This window comes from Diaporthe batatas (genome assembly GCF_019321695.1).
Source record: "Diaporthe batatas strain CRI 302-4 chromosome Unknown Contig00012, whole genome shotgun sequence".
Lineage (NCBI taxonomy): Eukaryota > Fungi > Ascomycota > Sordariomycetes > Diaporthales > Diaporthaceae > Diaporthe > Diaporthe batatas.
The window spans coordinates 1,157,558-1,179,871 of record NW_025408559.1 but is presented as its reverse complement, the minus strand read 5'-3'; the positions used below and the strand labels follow the sequence as shown (position 1 = coordinate 1,179,871).

The 22,314-nt window shown below is 58.5% G+C and overlaps 3 protein-coding genes across 3 annotated transcripts; 1 reads left to right on the top strand and 2 right to left on the bottom strand.

Moving 5' to 3' along the window:
• The first annotated feature begins 6,390 nt into the window (after positions 1-6,390).
• KVR01_009997 (uncharacterized protein) lies at positions 6,391-10,308 on the top strand. The gene is made up of 2 exons (XM_044793024.1): positions 6,391-8,688; positions 8,768-10,308. Exons 1-2 carry the CDS (start codon positions 7,632-7,634, stop codon positions 9,304-9,306), a joined length of 1,596 nt encoding a protein of 531 aa, XP_044641245.1. The 5' UTR covers positions 6,391-7,631; the 3' UTR covers positions 9,307-10,308.
• Positions 10,309-12,660: 2,352 nt separating this feature from the next.
• KVR01_010075 (uncharacterized protein) lies at positions 12,661-16,768 on the bottom strand. The gene is made up of 3 exons (XM_044793707.1): positions 14,872-16,768; positions 13,579-14,794; positions 12,661-13,515 (listed from the first exon to the last, which is right to left on the bottom strand). Exons 1-3 carry the CDS (start codon positions 16,419-16,421, stop codon positions 13,153-13,155), a joined length of 3,129 nt encoding a protein of 1,042 aa, XP_044641323.1. The 5' UTR covers positions 16,422-16,768; the 3' UTR covers positions 12,661-13,152.
• Positions 16,769-16,962: 194 nt separating this feature from the next.
• KVR01_009952 (uncharacterized protein) lies at positions 16,963-22,077 on the bottom strand. The gene is made up of 4 exons (XM_044782301.1): positions 21,509-22,077; positions 21,062-21,438; positions 20,604-21,008; positions 16,963-20,548 (listed from the first exon to the last, which is right to left on the bottom strand). Exons 1-4 carry the CDS (start codon positions 21,681-21,683, stop codon positions 19,010-19,012), a joined length of 2,496 nt encoding a protein of 831 aa, XP_044641200.1. The 5' UTR covers positions 21,684-22,077; the 3' UTR covers positions 16,963-19,009.
• Positions 22,078-22,314: the final 237 nt, after the last annotated feature.

Below are 22,314 nucleotides of genomic sequence, written 5' to 3'. Positions count from 1 at the left end.
CCTCATCGAGTTCCCTTGTCTGATCCTCTCCCCGAGTCTCGGGGGTGAGGAGACGGGAGGGAACAGGCTTCTCTGGCAAGCTGGACAAAGCAAAAGGACTTCTCGACTTATTCGCGTGCAGTCTGGGTCAAATGTGGGTAGCAAAGTTGAGGAGTGAGAAACTGGGAAGGCACGCTGTCAACGCTGCGCATCCCGCCTGTTGGCCCGTGACAGCAATCCAATCGGACAGGACGAATAACAGGACCATACTATCCCGCCCAACATCGACGAACAAAACTAAAAGCCCAATTAGTGAGAATGTCTCTGATGGGGAAGCAGCCAAAGACCCGGACCAAAGGTCGGGACTGTTGTGGTACCCAGCAAAGCTCGATTTGGCTTCCCCAGCGTGTTCGCCCCCGAGAATGACAACGGAACCATGCCATAAGGACGTCTGCGAGTTTTCAAGCCATAGAGCTCGCTTCTCGTCGCTGTGCAACGATATTGCAGGCTTAGGAGACGGAACCAGGGTCAAAGAGTCCCCCAGTGCTCCCTGCAGAGTCTCAACATACATCCAAAGTGTGGTCACACACCAGCCACTGGATCAAGAGGAGCCAACATCCTCATCACAGCCACTTAGGAGTGCAGTTTCTGCAGGCTCGACTGCAGGACTTCTGCAAGTAAGCCGGAACTTTTGTATACTTACAGGACGTCCGGCCGAGCTACGCACAAGCGTCATCCACAGCATGCATGCCCGTCAATGGAGCGCCGAGCCTATGAGCCTGCATGTAAGTCACGATTGAGGCCGTTTCCTCGCGTGCCGATCGGGGCTTGGGTGGCCTTGTCCACAGCTCGAGGCCGCGACGCGGCCTGAACCCGATCGAGGCTGGGTCCTGCTCGCGGGTGGCATTACTGTGGCTTGAAAGCCAAGTTCAATTCCTGCTTGCTCTTCCACAGCAGGCGTTCTTCGCCCGCAGTGTTCGGCCGGCCCAAGTGAGGCGAGTCGGGACATTCATCGAGATGCTCGGAGTTCCGGCCGATTTGCCCCACGAGTTGCAGGAGATGGAATATCTGTGACAAGGTTGGAAGAAGACTACCCCATGAGCATTGGCCGTAGCACGCGTACCAGAGATGGCCACTGGCTGGTCATGAGCGCCAAAGTTACGTTCATCCACATGGGCGTTAAGACATGCTCGACGGACCCGCCAAGTCGCTTGCGGCAGGAGAGGCGCGTTGATCAACGGTTCGGGGCGCTTAGCCAGAACGTCTGTCTGACAAGTGACATCTGGCGACCGTGGAAGGCAGCGGCGCGGGTGCTGTAGTGGAACACAAATATTATTGTTCACTCTATTATTAGTCGGGGATATATCCTTGGCCACTTTCTCAATGAGTGCCAGACTGCTCACGGGCTGACCGGCTCCGGTGGATTTGATGAGTAAAGACGTCTGAAATTGGAAGCGCCGCCCAAATTAGCGCACATGTGGCAGCTTTTGGCCGCCAGGGCTGGGTACGCCCAGGGATTTTGGTGTGTTTCAACGGAAATTGAACTGGTCCCGCGGCGAGCCCATCAACTGGTAGGTAGGCAGGTGTATAAGTGGTCAGCCTGCAACTCTACATTGACAGCCATGGGCTTTGATGAGAGGGTCATGGCTATCCATGCTCGAAGTGCCGAGCTTACTCACCTGGAGAAGCTGGCTACTGAGGCACAGGAGGAAACAAGGAAATAAGCTTTGGGCATGTGTAGTACTGTGTACTATGTCCAGCGCAGCGACGACCATGGCCGGGGCGTCCGCGCGTCCACGCACCCACACGCCAAGTAGTGTAAGTACTGTGTAATGTTCTGTGCCCCGTGGCTGGTGCCAGGCCGGTGGATCACTTGAGCTCGGAGATAAAAGCCAACAGTGGGGAGATGGGTCGCTCGCGGGTGACAGCGGCGTGGTGGCCGGAGAAAAAGGCATTGTATTGTTCCTCTGCCTCATGGAAGCCGACGCCTCAGTTGGCTGGAGGTTCCAGGAGGAGACAGTCAGACAGTGTGGGGGGCTGGCCCCCGGTCAGCTGAGAAGGGGCGGGCTCATTTTGCTTGTTATTAGCTGTGGGATTGGATGCTCGACTTCGAAATAAGGGACAGATGCGTGTGCGCCCTGCAGGGTAGCATCGAAAGAAATGGGATCTTGTTTCAAATATAGTTCAGGCCGGGTTAGTCAGCCGGGAGCAGGGCTCGCCCAGGCTTGTGGTTCGAACCCCAGAGCCCAAAAGGGAGCAACGAAGCCACGGCACAGCACTATGTAGTAATCAACAAGGCCCTGCCTGGCAGCCGTGGGCGGGCGGTCCTGGGGACGGGGGGGGGGGACGGGAGGGCGGCCGCAAGCAAGCCACATCTCGAGGGACACAGACTCTGGTTGCCTCGGACTCGTCGCTGATCGACTCGTTGCAAACCAGGCAGAGAGAGCCAAGGCAGGGGATGGCGCAAACGCGGCGCGAGGGACTATCCGTACCCGCGCGCCATGATGGAGCGACGATTGGCTGATCGTCTGATGTCTGGGCGTCTGGCCAGGCCAACTGCAACGGGCGATCTAACCCACGAACGCATCGTTGCAAGCCGCTGTCTCACTGTCATGGCGGAGCCGAAGCGGTGCTCTGGTCTGAAGCCATCTGAGCCATCTGGGCATGATAAGTCGAGGGAGCGCGGCGTAATCTGGATGCGAAGCGCCATCGTCAAAACCCCGCGGAACTGCGCAAGGCCAAGCAAGCGACGTCCGGTGTGTTGGCCTGCGTAAGTTGCTAAACTGGGACTGCCGGTGTGCGTCTGAATGCTCCTGTGGGGGTATCTGACCTGGACCTTGTCTCCCCTGTCGCCCTCGGCCTCGCCCCTCGGCGCCGCGACCGCAACCTGGAGTCACAGTCGAAGTCACAGTCGCAGTCGCAGTCATGGTCCCAGGTCATGGTCCCAGGCAGATCTGCCAGCGAGTGCTGAGGTCCTGACGAGACGCAGAGGAGGGTCGGGCCAGGGGGAGGTGGCCGCTGTGACAAGCATGTCTGTCTGCCTGAAGTCTGGCGGATCTCGGACGGTAGCGAGGCTGGAATACTCCGCAACACGGTCCGTAGACCTGGAGCTCGACAATGAGCCGAGCAGGCCGTGCAGGCCGTCAGGCCGTGTGGCCGTGGTGGCCGTGTGGCCGAGTGGCCGTGTACTCCGTAAGCGGTACAAGGTTTCAGTCGTCAGCCTGGCAAGCCTGGATCATCAACACGGACCCACCCGAGTTACCCACGCTGCGGTTCTGCTGGACCGTGCGGTGCGAGGTGTCCTCAGCCCTAGGCAGTTCCATGGACGATTCTGGCACTGAGGCTGGGGCCACTTGGGCCTGCACCTGCGCCTGCACGCCTGCACGCCTGCATCCGACGTCGACGCCGACAGTGAGTGACTCTGCCAGGCTGTGGTGCGGTGGTGCAGCGAAGCAGTGGATGCTTGGCTTCTTTTTTTTCCCTTCCTTTTTTCTTTCTTTTTTTGGGTTGCTCTCGTTGTCGACGGAACATGCCATATTGGGAGACCTAGGCACTGCATATTAACACAGTATCAGAGCATAGCGCCTGGGTAGACATGTCATGACATTAGCGAGAGCCGGAGATTCCCTTCTCATGGGCAGCGGGCCTGGCTGGGGCACAAACTCTTGAGTCCTGAGCCGAACAGCCCGCCCTGCCACGGGAGGTACGTACCCGTGCCGTGCCCTGTGTGTGGTAGTGCACTCACTGTTTGTGCTAGTGTACGTAGTAGGCCTGGCAGGGTGCTGCTAGAAGGGTCCCCCCTGCTTCTGCCCAGCTGTTGTGCACCTCGCAGTACCACATGGTACCACCCCGACAGCCCGACTGGTGCTCTGGGCAGGTATGTAGATATGCCAGGTTTGTAGGCGACATGAGCTGATTCCCAGGCCCGGCTGCTTGTCGAGCGGCGACACCTTCCTGGCCTGTCCAGCTCCGTCCCGCGCCGTGGATATCAGTCGGATCAGCAGCCACCGCGTCCCTTCCCTGGGCCTGCAGAATTGGCGGGCTTGGTGCGAGCTGTTGACGTCTGCTCCTCGCAGTGTCCTGCCACGGCATGTGCGCGTGCTGCTGTGTGCACAGCGCGCATCAGTGTAATTAAAATGCCCACCCCCCTAGGTGCAATCTCGCCTGCATCGGCATTCCTGTCTGTCATCCACCCTGCCTGGCTGGCAGGCTGGCTGCCCGGCTGCCAGATGCCAGCTGTCAGCCCGCCCGCTGCAAAACCAAGCAAGCTTGATTATTAGCACGGCAAACGCCGCTTTACCGCGTGGCAGCACATGGCACGGCATGGGCGGGCACGGCGTACCATGTCATGGCCACGTACTGTAATGTCGGGTCGGTGGCTATCGTCCACTTGTGGCTGTCGCAGGCCGTTGTAGCGACCCTGATTTTGGCAGCACCTCTGTTGGGGGGGCCTGGGGGGCCTGGGGGCTCTGGGGGCTCTGGGGGGGGGGCTCGCGGTGCTATACTGCATCTGGCACATGTCGCGGGTCCTGACTCCTCAGCCACACCCACCCAGGCCACCTCCACAACACCTGCACCTGCACCTTCTGTGCGCCTGGCCAGGCTGGCCCTGAGTGCCCAGTCCAGGTGGGCACACAGGCACATCGGCTCTGGTTGGGCCTGCCACCGCGATCCGCTGTTTCAGAATCAGCCCTTCCTGGCCTAGCCGCGCTGCGATGCTCCCTCTTCCCGCGCCTGAGCAGGTAACGACCAGAATGCTACCACAGTACATGCAAGCACCGCCCACGCTAGCCATCTCGAGCTGGCCTGCCCTGCGTAGCGCGTGCCGCCAGATCCAGACCTGGACCCAGCCTGCCAGGCTCTGGACCTCACCTGGTAATCATAACAGCTTGTCGGTCGCGGAACAAACATTCGTCTCGACTTCGGGCTGATCGCAAGATCTTCTTGGCCAGATGCCCCACCACACGCGCGCCCCCATGGTATGGTGTAGCCCCCGGGAGCAACGACCTGGCCACACCACAACACGCCTCTCGGTGGTGGAAATATTGTGACACCGATCAGCTTGCCCGGTCGGCCAGTCCAGTCGGCCGGCCGGCCAGCGCAGGCTGGCTGTCTGTCTGTCTTGTCCCCTGGCAATACCAGAAAATGTGCCTTCTTGCAGGCCCCCTCCATCACATGCAGGAATCAGAGTGCTGCCACTGACCCAGGCCCACATCTCATTACCGCATTGTACGTCCTGCGCCGCACCAATTTCTACCGGGAAGGTATTCCGTGCAGGCGTACACAACAGCTTGCCGGCCGTGCTCCGTCCATCAGCACCCCCCTCCCCCCTCCCCCTCCCCCCGTCCCTCCCTCTCAGCTCATAATGATACCGATGAGCCAGATCAAGCACAAATCTAGAGCTGTCTGTCCCTGCCCACTCCACCTCTGACGGATGTGACGCCACGGAGCTCACTGCGCTTGGCGGAAAGTCTAACTCTGCACCCCGCCCAAGGGCAAAGCATGCACCGCCAACAGCACAGGCTCACGTCGACCCTGCCGGGATGTCATCGGCCTGGGCCAGCCATTGTTGATCCGAGCTCCTCGCAGGCCGATCGACGGTTCTTTTGAGATGATGTCGCCTGGCTCCTCTGCTTGATTCCGATTCGAGAATGTGCAGTCCCTCTGTCGTCACGTCCTCGTGGCAGCAGATCGCCCACCATCATCGGCTCTGGGCGTCTCCTTGTCAGCTAAGCTTTTGCTCTGGCGTGTGTATGTGCTCTGTACGGGGCTCATGTCGGGCCCCGCTTTGCAATTACCACGCTGATGTGCCGATGCGCTGATGTGCTGATGCGCTGAGTGCTGAGTGTTGTGCTCTGCTATACCGTGCTATTATGTTCTGTGCACGTGGTAGATAGCGGGCGCTTCTTCAACCGTGCCGCAGCCATGGACTGCAAGTGTCGACAGCACGGATGCACGTACATATGTGGTATGGATACTGGCCTACTTGCCCACTCATTCGCCGACATTGGTCCATCTCGCCGTTCGCTCGTCTAGGGATCTACCCTGCGTCTAAAGAACCCACCCCAGCCTGTGGCCCCGCCCTCCCTCATCTCCCTGCCGGGAATTGGACGAAGGGGGGAGCGATAATGGAAGCAGCACCACCAGAATCAGGAAATGTCTCGCAGGGGACCCCGAGAACGCCCAGGGCTTCTGGACAATTTCGGGATGCCAAAAGCACTCTTGAGTCCGCCTCGAACACCTGGCAGTGCTGGCACTCAGCACACACACCCAGCACCCAGGCGTTCTGGACCGGGGAGAACCCATCTCGCTCAGATTGATGTTTCTCTGCGAGCTGTCGGAAGGGAAACCTTAACTCGTTTAGGCAACTCTCGCGCCACAGCAGCCGTGACCACCCTGCCTGCTCCTCCTCCTGCCTGCTGCTCGCACTAGAGTTCCCTCCCCTATCCTTTGCCTGTCGGCCTGTCGGCCGGTCATCGTCTTGTGCAAAACAGCTTGCTTGTTGTCTGCCTGACTGGGTGTCAGCACGCGTCTCCTCACATTTCCCCGTCCCACATCCACCACACACACCCCCTGCCGCTGGGGCATGGCTGGGGACACAGATGTACCCTACTTTTGCGTGGCTGTCACGGCCTGGTCTGGCAGGGCGTCCTATCTTTCTAATGTACACCTCGTCTGCCGTGGTATCGGCCTTGTCACTTGTCGTCTGAGGCCCGTCCGTCTATCTCTACATACACTTGGGTCATCCAATGTCGCGTGGCCCAGCGCTATGCTGTCCTGCACTGCGGGTCAGGGCTAAATTCGTCTCATTCGCAAGAACCCTGATACTTCCAAGGTTGATATCGCCTTCCAAGGCTTGATCTTCATCCAACCCTGGCGTCAATCTCTTCTGATACAGACTGTTTCCACAAGAAATAACAAAAGGTCCCGTCTGCTCCACCGGCTGTGCTCTCCCCCTCCGTTACTTGCCTAAACTGGCCAGGCACGAATCTAAGTCGTCCTTCGCCCATCGGGTCCACGTCTAATTTCCTCACCTTACCCTTGGCTAATAGTATCCGCTGCCATTACCTCCCGTAGCCTACCCTGTCAGCCCAGTGACTTCGAGACTCATCAAATCTCCTCTTCTGGAGCGAGCAAGGCAGCAGATCTCTGCAAGGGTCGGCCCCCTCCCCCGTCCTCCACACGCGGCTTCGGCTTCACTCCACCTTGCACGGGTCTGGGCCCGTTGGGCTTGTGGGAGCAAAATAGCAGACGACTGGGCAGCTGGGGCAACCATTTCCCTCCTTTGGGCAGTACCTCACCACGCAGTATATCTCACCCGGTTGCAATGTCCAAATGAGGCTGGGCTGGCTCATTTCGACGTTTCATCACCACACGCCCCGCCTGCGTCCTCACCATTCTTTACCAGGCTGGCCGCCACTCCCAGCTTCCTTGCAAAAAGGTTAATTCTACTTCCTTCTTCTCCTTCCACCTGTCCACACATCCTCACCTCGCCATTGGCCTCGGGTGTCCCATTCTTTTTGTTCTCTTCTCAGCCCTCTTTCCTCCTTGTGAGGTTTTCCGTTCCATCGTTTCCTTGTCGTCCCCGGGCATTGACCCTGTCCCACACGCCCACCCTGTAGCTAGCTCGGTCGCTCGCATGTAGAACGACGATGCTCACCATCAAGCAGCCAGTTCACTACGGCTACAGGTCGATCCATGATTTACCCACGCCGCCCAGCACATCCCGACCCTCGCCTCCATTGATGTACCAGGATTCCTCTCACAGAGCAACGCCCGCCGTCCCTCGAAGCCACAGCCCGCCGGATCGACTCATGTCTGGCTCTCATCGCGGCTTGCCCCCTCCGTCGGCGATGGGACTCGGCCAGCCGTTGCCTTCCGGGGTTGCCTCTCATCCGCCTCCAAGTCATGCATCTTCACTCGGGCAGGGTCCGCCTCCACCCCCGCCCCCGCCGTCCCAGGGCCAGCAGCAGGGCCAGCATCTGGGTCAACTACCCCCGCCCCCGCCAGGCTGGCAGGGCTCGGAAGACTCCATGCGGGCGTGGCTGCTTGCGAAAGCGGAAGAGGACAAGAGGAAGCAAGAAGAGGAGAGGACCAGCCAGGAACGGCTCCGCCTCGAACAACGACGAACCGAGTACGACATTCTGCGAACGTCGTTGCAGGGCGGCGTCCCACCGCCCCTGGTACCAGTCGTTTTCGCTGGCATGGGAGGCGGCAACCTGCCGCCAGCAGCGCTGGAGTGGGCCCAGCAGTTCATGTACTCCCAGGCCCAAGGTGGCCCCCCGCAACATCTTCTGCCTGGCCCAGCGTCTCCAGAGTACCGCCGTGATTCCCAGGCGCAGGCCTACGGGCACTATTCCGGCTCCGGCGGCGTCCCGTCCACCCCTGGATCTGCCCAGGGTGCTCACAGCAGCTTTGTTGGGACGCACCCAAACTCCTCACCGCGTGCTCGGGGCTACAGCATGCCCAGCTCTGGCAGCCGTCCGCTCGGAGGGGGCCCAGGGCTGTCCAGTCTGAACACGACCGTGCTCCCGAGCTCAGGCGGCGCGTCTGCAGCGCAGACACACCCAGGCGTCGCCTCGGCGCAGCAGCAGCAGCAGCAGCAGCAGCAGGAAGCGCAGCAGTCCCCGTCGATATACTTCCACATGTGGCAACCCCCGACAAGCCAGGCCAGCCAGTCCGGCTCCAACCAGCCGGCAACACCTTCCGGTGCGTCCAAACCCAAACATCGGTCTTAACAAAAGGGGAGCGAGAAAGTCGGGGGACTAACGTGGCTTGCAACAAGCAGTAGGGGAATCGCCACGCAAGCGGAAAGCGACGGGGCCACAGCCAGCTGCACCTCCTCCGAATACGCAACAGAGATTTAGGTCTCCCCCGTTTTCTCACGGCGGGGGCTCGACGATCTCGAACCCTCCGCCAGGGCGTAGAAGAGGCCACTCGCGCCAGAGGAGTGACGTGTCGATGTCGACATACAGAGGACGCGGCAGGGCTGAGACCATCGGATCGGCACGTGGTGCGTCGCCGATGAGCGCCTCGGGCCCTGGCGCAGCGTCAGATAGAGGCGGTGGATCGGCAGAGCCATCTTCACATTCGCAACCGCAAGCGACGCAGACGCGTATCGCAGCGCATTCAGTTTCTTCCCTACTTTCTTCAGATGACCATCCGCCGCAAGCGGCCCACTATCCGTCTGCCCAAGTGGCAGAATCGCGAGGTCAGCAACGCAGAGAGGGCTCACGACAGAACTCCCCGCATTCGTCCGAGGGACGCACAAGGTCGGAGGCGCAGGACCCACGACTTCGCGGGAACGAGACAATGAACGAAATTTGATCTTCTTTTTTTTTCGAAAGAAAAAGGGAGGGTGTGCTCGAGGAGGAGCATGCACCACATGGATCTGGACGTGTGTGCGACTCGAGCAGTGCAGCAACGCTGCTATTCAGAAGAGACCCAACCTCTGGCATGTTGCGCGCAAAATTTTGGGCTGACGGGGGTGGATGTTCTTTCTGCGAAGTCCTCCTCAGCCCAAGGAACCGGGGCTTCATTTCTTGTGCACTATTTGAGGATGGGCGGCCGACGATCTTCATCGAACCCCTGCCCGCCAGCTGAGCGATACTCTGCGGAGACGCCAACAGTACAGCTGGCCAGCTGGCTTATGCGCACTCTCCCTTCGGCCACTCCGCCATTCTCGATATTCGATTCTTTTGCACGCCAATTGAGCGTCGCACACCCTAGGGACAGGACAGTTTTACCCTTCTTCGCCATTCCTCTTCTTCATCTTTCAGCCTTGATCCATTCTTCTTTGCTTTTCAGCTTCCAACGTTCAAACTTCACAACTTCACACTTTACACTTCACACTTTACACTTCATTCTTAGGGCACTTCATTTCGGGCCATGAACGGCGAGGCATAGGGATGGTAAACTTTTGTTTGATTCCCCGCTTTCTTAGCGACATTTTGGGGTACTGCACTGGACCGAGCATGGTTGTTTTGGACCAATTTTCCCTTCTACTTGTATATACAGAGTGCGGAGGCATACATGGGACAGCAAGGATGCTACGAAAGAATTGCACACACAGAGGCAAAATGAAAACGAAAACAGAACGAAAACAATGGGCAAACAGCGAGCTGAGCCAGACTGTCTTGGCGCGGACGAGGAAGAGGCTGGTAAGGCGCTCCTACCTCTGGATGAACTCGGGCGTCCCGGTTGTTGTGGACTGGCAACTTGGAGCGACGCTCATCTTGTTGCTGAGAGCTCCTCTCCTGCACTCATGTACCTAAGACACCCCCGGCGTGGGCTGAATTGTACATCACACAACACAGTTGGCTATCACAACCACGAGGCTCAAGCTTTTCTTGCACCTACAGACCGACCGATGTATAGTGCATCGTGACCACCCCCTCCGCCCAGGCAGCCTTGTTTCGCACAAGTGTGCACTTGTGCGTGTGGCAGTCGTGGCTGGACCCACGCGTATAACAAGACGCGCACACGCACGCCCGCAGACTCTATTTTCTGCGCCAGGTCAAGATGCGGTGACCACTGTGAAAATGTACTTCCGGCCCAGACTTTGCCAACTCTCCCGCTGATGTAAGCCTCGTGCCGATAGATGCTGTAGCCCAACACTAGGCCTGAGAAATCAGCTGATCGAGGGCAACATGCACCCTTGGCCTGGTTGGGGGTTCCAGATCCGGCAACCAGCTCATGCCCGCAGCGCTGGGCAAGGAAGAAGCTTTATCTCGCGCAGGACCAATCACGCCCCTGGCGCCTGGGATGCTGTGCCGGCGTTTCTCGCTGGGCTTCTGGCTGTCGGTTTATTTTTGTTGAATTTTCTTTTTCCTTCCGAGCGCCGTACCCAAGTTCTTCTTGTTTCCTCGCCCGGTTCGGCCCCGTGCGCTGCGAAAGCTTGACAAGCTCTTCTCCCACGCGCCGAGACTATATATACCACCTTGCTCACAAATGTAGTGTACTACGTAGCGCGTGTCTACCTACAGGTGACCAATTGTAGCCATGGGCGCGGACAAGAGTTGTTCGGGCGGGCAATTCAAACTCAAAAACGTCAGATCTTTGGCCCCCAACGACCTGCTCGGGCGAACGTGTCAGTGCCCAATGCAGAACACGCGCAACCTGTTTGGGTCGTTTGTAAGCCAAGGCCCGGGAGGGAACCCTCGCACCGCCTCGCCGGGTGCTTGCTCAGCACGGTTGTTTTCGATTTATTACGGGTGGATAAATCCCCCGAGGTCATTCGGCGACTTCTGAGCCCGGCCCCTCCCTCCACATTGTTACACAGAACAACATTCCGAGGGAGGGGGTCCCGGCTGGCAGGCTGGGAGATGATGCCCTGCATGAAATCAACCCGTTGCCCCGTGCGGGGCCGTCTGTGCCCGTTTCAACGCCCGGCAGGTACTCTGATAACCTTGTTCTGCTTGTTTATTAGTAGTACTGAAAATGAGGTCAGGACTGCCAGGGAACCGGGGTGCTGTGCTCACACGCATGTCCGCATCGGGCTACATCGCGCGCCTGATCCCTCCGATCGTGGTGTGTGCTGGTGTAGCTCGCCCCTTGGCCCCCAAAAAGACGGGATGGCAAGCCCGGGGGGCCCAGCCCGTCTCGTCATGCCTTTTCTGATAATGTGCCATGACGCTACCTTTGCACTTTGGAAATGGCGACCGGCCCAACAAAAAGCTAAAACGTACCGGCGGGCAGCTTCGCAAAACCAAGGCCCCACGCCCCACCCAAAACAGGAAGGGCCCATGTCAACCCGCAGGGGCGAGCTGTTGTGAGCGCATGGGTCAAGGCCGAGCCGGGCCGTTCAATCTCGCGGTGCGGCTCGGCCGTGTGTGTGTTGTGGCCCCTTCTCCGAGCAAACACTTCGGGGATAAGGACAGAGCCCGTAACCTAACCACGATGGGACGTCGAGCAACGGGAGGGCGTGAACACACCCGCATGGCTGCAAGCCGCCCGACCCATCTGGCTTTCCTTTCCCCTCTCACCATGTCCTGAACTTGGCGGAGCGGAGTGATTGAACGGATGGACGCTTGGCCGGGTCGTGCGCGCGCTGTTTGAGGAGCACCGCCACGCTCAACTGGGACCGATGAGGCAGTGCGTACCTGGAAAAAGAGTTCTCGAACCGGATCCAGAGCAGCCCAGGTTTCAACCCACCATGTTGACCTATAACGGTCGCTGGTGGCGTCGGTCAGGCTGGAGGCCGGCGAGCACAAGCACCAGATTGCCAGGTATCAGCGGGCCGGTCCGCCCCGAGCCGAGCCGGGGGGGGGAGCGGCGGGGAGCCCGTCCTTTGCCTAATTGGGGCACGCCACCTTCCAGCGCAGGCGCCATCCATGAAGGGCAAACGAAACCACCACATTGGGAACTCAAACGAGTCTAGCACCAACCAAACAAATAACAGGCCGCCTTGAGAACTGCCAACCAGCCATGTGCCTGCACAAGTTTGGACCCTCCTCAGCCACAGTTCCTTCCGGGTTTCGTGCATGTATCCACTCAAGACCGGCCGGAACACTTTCGACGGCCCGAGATGCAAGGCTTCGGCAAATGTACGTCTTTCGTCCGACCGTCTCCCACCATCCATCCCATCTTCGACATGTGGCTGGTGCCGCATAGATTAAACACGCCTGACAGGCAAGCTACTGTGAGATCGGGGAAAACACATGACGAGCTTAGCTTCTTGAGTTCTGGCTCCTCATCTGAGGAAAAGGCCGTTGTTGTCATTAGATTTCTATTACTGATGCTTTGCACCCGACATTGAGTATCATGCCGTGCTGAATACGAATAAAAGAAAAAATAACCAGAGTCCTCCCAACCACTCGAAAAAAAAAAGAGGGTCGGTTGGGTGGTGAATGTCGGTGGTCGCCATCGCGGGTATATAACGAACAGTTCTGATCAAATGCACCCTGAATAGCCAACGCTCTCCCTCTCCCTGTTGCCTCGACCTAAACGAAGAAACGATTGCTTTTGACAAAAGAGACTTGGCGGTATCGCACGGAGCTGACAGGGCGCTGACAGGCAACAATGTGCAGCCCTTTGGCCAACTCGAGCCTGTCCCTAACCTTGCCCCGTCCAGCTCCGCCAGGCACCGCCCCAAATTGATGTAGAGCCAGTCCCTACCGATGACTCAGTGTCGTCACCCCCCTGCCAGAGGCTACCCAAGTCCAAGGATTGCTCCTAGCTTTTCCTCTTCTTTCGGTGCGTGTTCCACTCCGCCCGCACCACGTTCATAAACTTGTCCTCGTCCTTCACTGGCTGGGCTGATGTCAATGCTTTCATCACATTCTCGAAATCAGCATCTATGATGAGCTCCTTTTGCCCATCAATAAGCGCAGAGCTGGTGGCGTGGAGGATTTCCAGCCCGTCAAACGTCTCTGCTTCTTTCTCCTTGGCCGGGCTGTGGTCCGAGGCTGAGGGAGACCCCCCAAGCAGCATGAAGACATCCCACACTCGGAGTTGCGCCGCGAATGGTATTGATAGGTTGAAGAGCGTCAGATACCACCTTGTTCCATATGCCGTGGGATCAATACCCATCTCATTCTTGACAACTAATGTTAGCGGGGGGATGCGAGTCAGGACGAGGGCGGACTGCTCCGGGCTTACCAGCTTCTGGGCTGCTGCTTTGCCATGCAGCCAGTGGTCCTCAAGGTCCTTCAATGCCAGCATCAAGCCAGCGAAGCCCGGTTGGTAGAGCCTCTCCAGGCCCCGGAACTGCCACAGCCGGACAAGCATCACAAAACATCTCTCCTCGTCGTAGTAGCACAGCATCGTCGCTGCCAGGCCGGCCATGCCCTGAACGTAGCCAGTGTCGGGGAAATAGAGGGACATGGCGTGCAGCACGCGAAACAGCAGCCGCTGGCCTCCACGATACCTCTTGCGGAACATGATATGCTTGTTGATGGTCCTGGGGACATCGAGGTCGATCTGGGTGTCGTCCGGGGAGCTCAAGTCCTGGAGGCGGTGGAACTCGGAGAAGAGATGCTCTTCCGCAGTATGTGACTTCGTGTTCTGGGCGGCGCTGGCCGCGAGGAAAGAGTACCAAGCTGCCCCACGCCAGCAGTCGGGGATGCCCTTCCATGTCCTTTCGATCAGTTTCGGGCTCTTGACATCGAACTCGATCACCGTGCCTTGAATCTCGAAATGTTGCTCGCTGTCTTTGCTCCTTTTGACCTTGGCTATGTCCTCCACGGCAAACATGACACCTTTGCTATCCCTGCCCTTGGTGACAGTCTTGGCCATCCTCCTCCACTTTTCGGTTCTCTTGATCTCCCTCTCGTGGGCATCTTTGATGGCCTGCTCGCTTTTTTGTTCCTCTTCGATGTCCACCAAGCCGGGCGGGAGCCCGAGCATCTCACCCGCCTCGTCAATGATCTTCCTGTCTCGGTTGTGTGGAAGCAAGTTCGCTGCAGTTCGGATTCCCGATCTGACGGTGAATTTCGAAGATGTCGAAACGCCCGAGGTCTGCGTGTTCAGTGACCGGGCTGACACCTTCCTGCTGGGTATCCGGCTCAGCCCGGGCGGCGACGACTGGACCTCGGCCCTCTTAGTCAACACATTTCGGCCGTTGCGCCTGCCGACTGTAGAATGTAGCGAGTGTGTTTCTGCCGGAGTGCTCCGTCGCGACCTTGGTCTTTGGAAGTGTATGAAGCCGTACCGATCGACGTCGTCCCCTTGGACGTTTTCCCAGTCCTCAATGCCGCCCGCCAGCTCATACTCGCTCCGGCGCGTGTTACCTTGTGGCGACGGCAGCGAAGTGGCCGACAGCGGAGTACTGGGACAGAGGTACAAAGCTCGGACGCTTTGCCGCCTTCTTCTTTCTCTGTGGGCGGTCAAGAGATTGGATGTTAGCGGTCATCTTGATCATGCATAGAACGGAGCACCGAAGGAAAACCATACGCGGCAATGTCTTCTCCGTCGGACGGGAGCTGATCCCCAGACTCGGCGGGCTCACCAGAGGGTGACCCTGGAGCCCCATCTTGCCAATTGACGAAGTCGCCAGATTCATAGAGCGATCTCACCTTTTGTGACTCCCTCTCTGTATCTACCGACATGACTCGTATGTTGGGCAATGACAGCTTCCTCGCCGAGTCCCTCGGCGTAGGCTGTGGGCTGACGAGGGTGGGCTTGGAGTCTGGGGCGCGGCCGGCCGAGGAGGCGGCCGGCACTGGGGCGGGTGCGGGGCGGGTCGGAGACATGAGCATCGGGGAGGGGCCAGGCGCAGGGCTCGAGTTGTTCACGGCGCGCTTGCCTCCAAACAAGATGCTTCCCCTCTTGGAGAAGTTGAGGCTTTCGATGTCATCGAGGAAGCGGCCCTCGGGGATGCTTGTGTTGATGGGGTGGAAATCATTTTGCGGCGGCGGCTGGGAGAGTTCAGATAGGGGTCTGGGGGCGCTCGGATTTGGAGATTGCATGTGGCTGTCAAATTGTCGGATCTCTTGGCGACCGTCACGTACCGAATCGGGGGCTTTAGGCGAGGGGGATAAATGGGGCGCCTGAGATGGCTGGGACAGGCCTGAGTGGTGAGACTGGGGAGAGTGCGGAGGAGCGGGTGCGACCGCGCCCTCGCTCAGGCTCTTCTTCCTCAGTCGCTTCATGGGCGGCGGGGGCAGCTTGAGACTAAGGCCCTTGACGAGCCTCCTTGGTGCAGTGTCCCTCTGGTAGCTAGCGACGGAGGCGATCTCGGATATGTCTGAGTCGGTCACAGACCAGCGGCTCTGGAAAGAGGGGCGAGACGTGTGCTGCGGGGTGCAGGGCTCATCAGAGGACGGGGCCGGGGTGGGCTCGTCGGTGGAGTAGATGGACGGGGTGTCTACCACATCAAGCTTGACGTGGTAGTCGTAGCGAAAGGCGTCCTCGTCGTCGTCCTCCTCATCCTCCTCGTGCAGGGTCGTCGATGCAGATGACAGGGTGCCCAGCAGGGAGTCCCGTCTCCAGTCGGCGCAGGTGGACGATGCGAGTGTTGAGGCAGTGGTTGAGGTTGAGGATGCGGGCGAGTGATTGCTCTGGCATTGGCGCCGGACGGCGGGGTGCACAGGCAGATGCAGACGCAGGTGAAAGCGAGGATGCTCAGGCTCAGGCTCAGGCTCAGGCTCAGGCTGTTCCTGCTGCTGCCGAGGCGGGACGGGCAGGGGCAAGAGGTGCAGGTCTGGAGTGGTTGCAGTCGTCGCCGCCGCGGTGGTGGTGGTTTCTGAGGCCGCAGGTGAGGAAGGGATCTGGGCGGGCGAGGCAGTTGGGCGGCGGATGGTTCGAAGGGGGTTGCGAGGCGGAGGAAGGAGAATCGGGGGCTGGGCCTGGGCCGTCTGCTCGTACGGCAGGGCAATCAGGGCGGGTGCAGGTGCAAGTGCAGGCTGAGGTGGAATGTAGTGCGGGCCAGTTGTGGTGGCCGTCTCAGTCCTGGGCTTTCTGGTACTCCCAGACCGCAGGCTGGCAAATCGCTGTGGTGCCATTCTCGCCCTGTCCTACGATACTTTTTGTTCCCTGCCCTTGTGTAGATCTGCCCGGCACTAATCGAGCCGACCGTCAGTCAGAGGGTTCAGTTCACCCGTGGCTGGATGTGTGACGGCAAGTCCAGTTCGTGACGAGATGGTGGAGATGGGTGGGATCTGTTTGCGAACTGGGTTGGGCAGTACGCCCGGATCAAGAGCCCAATCTGTTCCCAATTCGTCCAAGGAAGAAGGAAGACCAAGAGCCCGGGAGAAGGAGAGGCAGGAGAAAAATGGAAGCACGGAAACGGCCCTCATTACATATCCCGAGCAATTGCCCTGCCCATCCACCACCCATCGAGAGAATTCACAGCCAAACTAGGTACTACACAATACAGATGACACAAAAAGGTTGGCCACGATTCAGCGTGTCGGCACTTGGCAAGCTTGAGTTTCTGCTTCCGACATGGCTGGCCACCTTCCTAGGCGGAACTTTAGGTATGCCCCCACCCACCCTCCCTCCTTCCTTGCTCCCGGCCCTAGGAGCCACGTCCCCGACACGTACCTTTGGTACAGTGCCATCTAAGGCACCCCTCCTGCCCCGCGATTGCCATCAGAGACAGGTGGAAACAACAAGGACACAGAGACATGGTCTCAAGCTTGACGGTGGGCGTGCCTTCGTTACTGGCCCGACATGTCCCCCGAGACACACCTCTCGCTCAGCATCGGCTAGGAGAAGCAACACGACGCAGCACAACGCCGTGCACAAACACAGCCCGCCATGGATAGACAACGGATCTTGGCTGGGCCACCAGGGAAATCTCAGGAAATCTGACCCTGGCGCTCTTACGTGGCCACATGCTGCCAGCCTTGCCCGCCAGCATCTCATGCAGAACGGACGTCTCTGACTTGTCATACACTCCTCGTGGGCGGCCTACATCCGGTCGATTTTTCCATGTGCATGACACCTTCACCTCGTCCTCAACCTCAGCGTGACTCGACAAGCCGGTCCGTTCTCCCATGCCATGCCGCCAGGGCCTGTCAGAACGCCACCCTGGACAGCACCTACAGGCGAGAGCCGTCACTCAGACGCACCTGGCAGATCACCGCCATTGCTCGTGGGTGCGTGACCTTTTGTGTGCGGAGGATGTGTTCCCGAACAAGGGCTCTGTCGGAGCGTCCCGATTGGAGGGTCTCGTCGGTGGCAGTCGTGCCCATCAAGATCTCTTGGCTTACCATCCCGCTCGCCTGTGAACCGAAGGGCCGGGGCTCGGTGCGCTGGATGCGCTGGGATGCGACATCCTCCGCCTCCTGCTTCGGGTAAGGACCAAGAAGACGGCCTCAAAGGGTCTTCCCTGATCGACGCCCGCCCCCCACCCACCTTTCTTGTCTGCAAGGATATGCCCCAGATTCGTCCCATCTGTGCGTTTTCGTTTCCTTGACTGCATTGTGGCACACACGTTTCTCTCGACTCTCTTGACCCGTTCGAGACCCCCAAGGACCACCGCACGTTTCCGGATGGAGGACTTTTCGTGGCTGTCTAGCTTTACTTTTTGAGTTTACCCGACTCTCTGACGGCCTATCAACCTAGTGTCACAGGACAATTCTGTTCTGCCAGAGTCGTCTAGGTTTCCTCGTGTGGCAGCTTCTAGAATGAGCTCTGTCTCTCCATCCCTTTGCCATGGAGGGCGAATTGCCGCTGGGGCGACTTCCCGGGTCGCTCGGTACTGCAGGATCGAGCACACAACATGTCTCGGCAGAGTGATGAAGTCATGAGTGAACTTTGCCAATGAGCAGTAGTGCAATGACACAAAGACAACAAGACTGGACGCAGTCGTGTTCGAGTACGCAGTTTACGCAGACAGTCACCGCATGTACCCAAGTTTTCAGTGTCGCCCAATTCCAACAGAAAAAGGTCATCCGCAAACCCGCCCGAAGATCAGCAGGACTTTATATCGACTAGGGCAGACAGTGGTTGAAGAATGTCCCGGCTCCACATGCCGCAGCGGCAATAATGCTGTTGGCATCTCGGTTGGCCCTATTACCACCCGTTGCGCGCCACCGGCCGCGGAAGTACTCCTCCGCTAGCGTCCGGACGTCGGCCGGTCTTAGTTAGAATCAGCCGGCCAAGCACGACCACTCCCAAAGAGACCCCAGATTTCTGGAAGTACCGAGGGCCAACTCATCGACGCGGGCTGTGGATTTACCTTGGAAAAGAAGACTTTCGACCGAGAGACGAAGGGATGGGGGGATCTTGTCTGTGCTTCTCAGAGAGGTCCGGTATCACCACGTCGCTCGCTCGCCCCGGTGACGCTGGTATAAGTCGGGTGTAGCCCCAGGTGCGTATGAACTCGAACCCACGCCACTCCCGTTGTACAACTCTCGGGGAGCTCTATTCGCTATGTGCTCATGCTACTGTACATGCCGGCAATTGCACAGAGATAGACGCGAGGCATTGAAGACGATATTAATTGCTGTACAACGCTCACCAATAAAAGTGACGCTAATGCCCCCTTCGAAGTTGGTATCCCAGTCTCGAGTAGCGCCAGCAGCCGCAGGCGGCCCACGAGTCTCGCTTGATTCCATCAGCACAGCTTCCGGTGAAGGGTCCCCTAGTCTTCTTCGTTTTCCCAGTCTTGCTCGCCGTACATGGGCCGCCTGGCATTGCTGCTCCCGCCGCCGACGACCTCCAATTTTGCTAAAAACTCGGGCGGCACCGTCGGTATGTATTTCCTCTCACGCTCACGGTTGACGCCGCCGAAACCTGCCCCGAAGCACACCAGCATATCGGTCACTGACGGCAGCGTGAATGGGAGCATGTATGCCGGGTCCATCAGGAGGTTCTCCGGCGCATCATCCTCCTCTTCCTCGTCCCCGGGTGTCTGCGGGTCCGCACCGCCGTTGACAGCTTTCTTGGCGTTCCGCTGGGGCGTGGCGGGCGCGCTCTCGGTGGCCACGCTGCGCGTAGGGGACGAGAGCGAGGCCGCTACGCTGCGGCGGTTGCTCTTCTCTTTCTCCCTTCGCACCTCTGTTTCTTTCTGTATCGCCACAAGATATTTCATTGCGCTCTTCGGGAGGCCCTTTTCGCCGACCTCGGCACGGTAGTGGTTGGCAGCGTGAATGAGCTGCTGTGGGCTGAGAGACCTGAGCTGCTGCAAAGTATCAATGAGCGCCTCCAGGTCATCGGGCCCTAGCGACGAGAAACACTGTAGCCACTGCAATAGCTGGATGATGGGGCTCATGTGCCTCCTGGCTGACTCGATGGTGTTCTCCCCGTGAGCCTGCATGTCGCCATGCTCGTAGTGCTCAGGCTGTCTGTTGTTAGTGCGCGCCCAATCTTCCAGCACTGATATGTTCATGCGTATCTGCATTGCCTTCGTGCGGGCCAGGTATTTCCTGTTGGACATGACCCGATTGAACAGTTCGGCACCCAGCCAATATAAAAGTTGCGCGATGATTTGTGCAGTGATGACCGAATGCACGTCGTAGAGGTCGAGGACGAATAGTGTCGAAGAGAGAAGAGAGGTGACGTTTCTAGGTGCAGGCTTTGCCCTCTGCTTGGGCGATGGGGGCCGATATTTCCGCTCCGGCGGTTCTTCCTTGACCTTCTTTTTGCTCTTGAAAATTTTCCACTCGTTTTGGAAGGTTATATCCTCGAAACCTGGTATTGTCTCGTGGTCCAGCATTGCGGCGTCAAGAACCTTGTCCAGCCGCCTCTCAGCATCACGGACGATGAGTATGAAAATTTCGTTGATTAGTTCAGAGAGCTGGGCCTGGAAGGTCACAGTGGCCTCAACAAGTCCAGCGTCTTTCTTCAAATAATGAAGTAGTAAAGTGGCATTCGAGATCCAGAATGCCAGAATGGTCATGTCCCACTGGTGATCCTCAACAACCTCATTGATCCTGTCCATGGACTTTATGAGTAGCTTTGCCAAGAGATCAGAACTTGCATGGTAGTGGGCATATCTCGCGCTCAGGAAGATCATGTTGGCTGGTACAGGCTTTTGCGCTGCTGATCGTTGTGGCGTCATGGTGGTGACGATAATGTCCAGGATACGGTCCAGATCGCCCTCTTGGAAGACAAACATCTGGTCGTGAAGACATCTTGACCAGTCGAACTCCTGTTGCTCCTCCTCGAACTCATCGTCGGCCTAGGCGTGTTAGCATGTGGCGTTCATGGCACGAATAGACAGCGGCGGGTCGCACCTCTGGTTGATCATCTATTCCAACGTTGCCTAGATCGACTTCCAAGTCTCGCGCGCTTTCCATCATCATGCGCCGCCGTAGTTCGCTCTCCATCAGCTCCTCCTCGAACTTGTCCTGCGAGAAGCCTGGCTTGTAGAAATCGTCGTCGCCGATACCAGCGCTACCTATATTGTACCCATTGCTATGTAGGTAGAAGGACATATCGCTATCAGGCGCAACAAAATCGGCAGCCGTACGGCCAGAGATGGTCTTCGCGTCGGAAGATGCCCCGTTGTCCAGGAGAACTTTTGCAATCTGTTTGTGGCGGTTGGTCATGGCCCACATGAGGGCGCTCCAGCGATTGCGGTCCTGCTTGTCAATGTCGGCCCCAGCCCCGATCAGAGCTTCCACGACAGCTTCATGGCCCTGGTACCGCATCAGCCCGTGAGTCATGTTAGTTCTCTGGTGACAAGACGTACAAAACAGCTGGCGTATATCAGCGGAGGTGTGCCGTCCTCGTCTGGAGCGTTGATGTCGACGTATCCCTTGGCCTTGCCGGATAGTATCCGGTTGACCTGGGCCACATTGCCATTACTGGCTGCCATGTTTAAGGCCTTCTGTAACATCTTTTTTTTCTCGTCCTCCGAGAACTCGTCGTTGGCGGCTATGGCGGCCTCATCCTCGAAGCCGGGACCGGAGGAGTGCGCCGCCTGGGCTGCCAGCATCTCCATCAGGCGCGTGTCACTGTCAGAGATGCCTCTGGTGAGATCTTCGTCGTAATTCTTGTCGTCTAGGGAGAGGTCGCTGAACTTCAGAGGTTTCGCAACGACGGGAGAAGTCAAAAATTGGGATTGCCCTTGAAGGTGCTACATATTAGCGGTCCAGAGCCCCTAGATCAGCCGGGCGAGGAATGGGGTGCCGCTAACCTTGCCAACCATCGTACATTTCTGTCTCGGGGACGGGCTCCCTGGGCATCCGTCTGTCATCGAGGGAGGTGGGCAAATCTGGGGGCAGGACCTTTGGTCGCTCGTTGCCTCCGGGGCCGCCGCCGTCGTCCTCGAAAGGACTGCGAGGCCCGCCAGCCGAAGGCTCAAAGTCCATCTCAGATCGGGGGTCTCGCGGTCGACGGGGAGGTGGTGGCGGGGTCGTCCGGGATGTCCGATGACGAGTTTGAGGGAGGCCTATTTCTTGTTGGGCCCGAGCATCAGGTCATGGTCTGATGGGAGTAGTCTGTCTGTGTCGCTGGTATACCCGACGCAGCTGTGGAAGCAGGTGGTCGACGAGCCTGCAGGAGAGGAGTGTGGAGTGCTGTCGCCGCGATGGAATATGTGGTTGTTTGTACCTCCTATAGTAAGTACTTTAGGTGGTCTCTCGCCCCCCTGTTCTACTCGGCCGCCCCTGTCGCGCTGCACTGGCCTGGCCGGCCTGCCCTGCCCTGCCCTGCCCTGCCGGGGGGAGCACCTTTGAACGGCGGGGCTGCACGGGCCATTGAAACAGCTTGTCAGCGGTGACGTGCCCCCCTTTGCCGCATCGAGTTCCTCATGGGGGACCTGAATAATAGCATGTACGGACTATGCCCAGCCTGCCAGCTAGGCGATATGCACATCCCTCTCTTAGCGGTCCTAAAACCATGCAACCAACAGCTCTTGGGATTGGAATTCAAGTCAAATGCATCCGCCCTGCAGAGCATTCCGGCGGTTGTGCACTGGCTGTGCGGGAGTCTACTTGTGTA

Excerpts from the sequence above, each read along its gene's own strand:
- KVR01_010075 (XM_044793707.1), bottom strand. The coding sequence starts at position 16,421 with ATGGCACCACAGCGATTTGCCAGCCTGCGGTCTGGGAGTACCAGAAAG. Across the intron at positions 14,795-14,871 it reads GACGGAGAAGACATTGCCGC|AGAAAGAAGAAGGCGGCAAA; the intron begins GTATGGTTTTCC and ends GACCGCCCACAG. Across the intron at positions 13,516-13,578 it reads AAGCAGCAGCCCAGAAGCTG|AATGAGATGGGTATTGATCC; the intron begins GTAAGCCCGGAG and ends TTAGTTGTCAAG.
- KVR01_009997 (XM_044793024.1), top strand. The coding sequence starts at position 7,632 with ATGCTCACCATCAAGCAGCCAGTTCACTACGGCTACAGGTCGATCCAT. Across the intron at positions 8,689-8,767 it reads CCAGCCGGCAACACCTTCCG|TAGGGGAATCGCCACGCAAG; the intron begins GTGCGTCCAAAC and ends TGCAACAAGCAG.
- KVR01_009952 (XM_044782301.1), bottom strand. The coding sequence starts at position 21,683 with ATGGACTTTGAGCCTTCGGCTGGCGGGCCTCGCAGTCCTTTCGAGGAC. Across the intron at positions 21,009-21,061 it reads TGATATACGCCAGCTGTTTT|GGCCATGAAGCTGTCGTGGA; the intron begins GTACGTCTTGTC and ends ATGCGGTACCAG. Across the intron at positions 20,549-20,603 it reads GAATAGATGATCAACCAGAG|GCCGACGATGAGTTCGAGGA; the intron begins GTGCGACCCGCC and ends TAACACGCCTAG.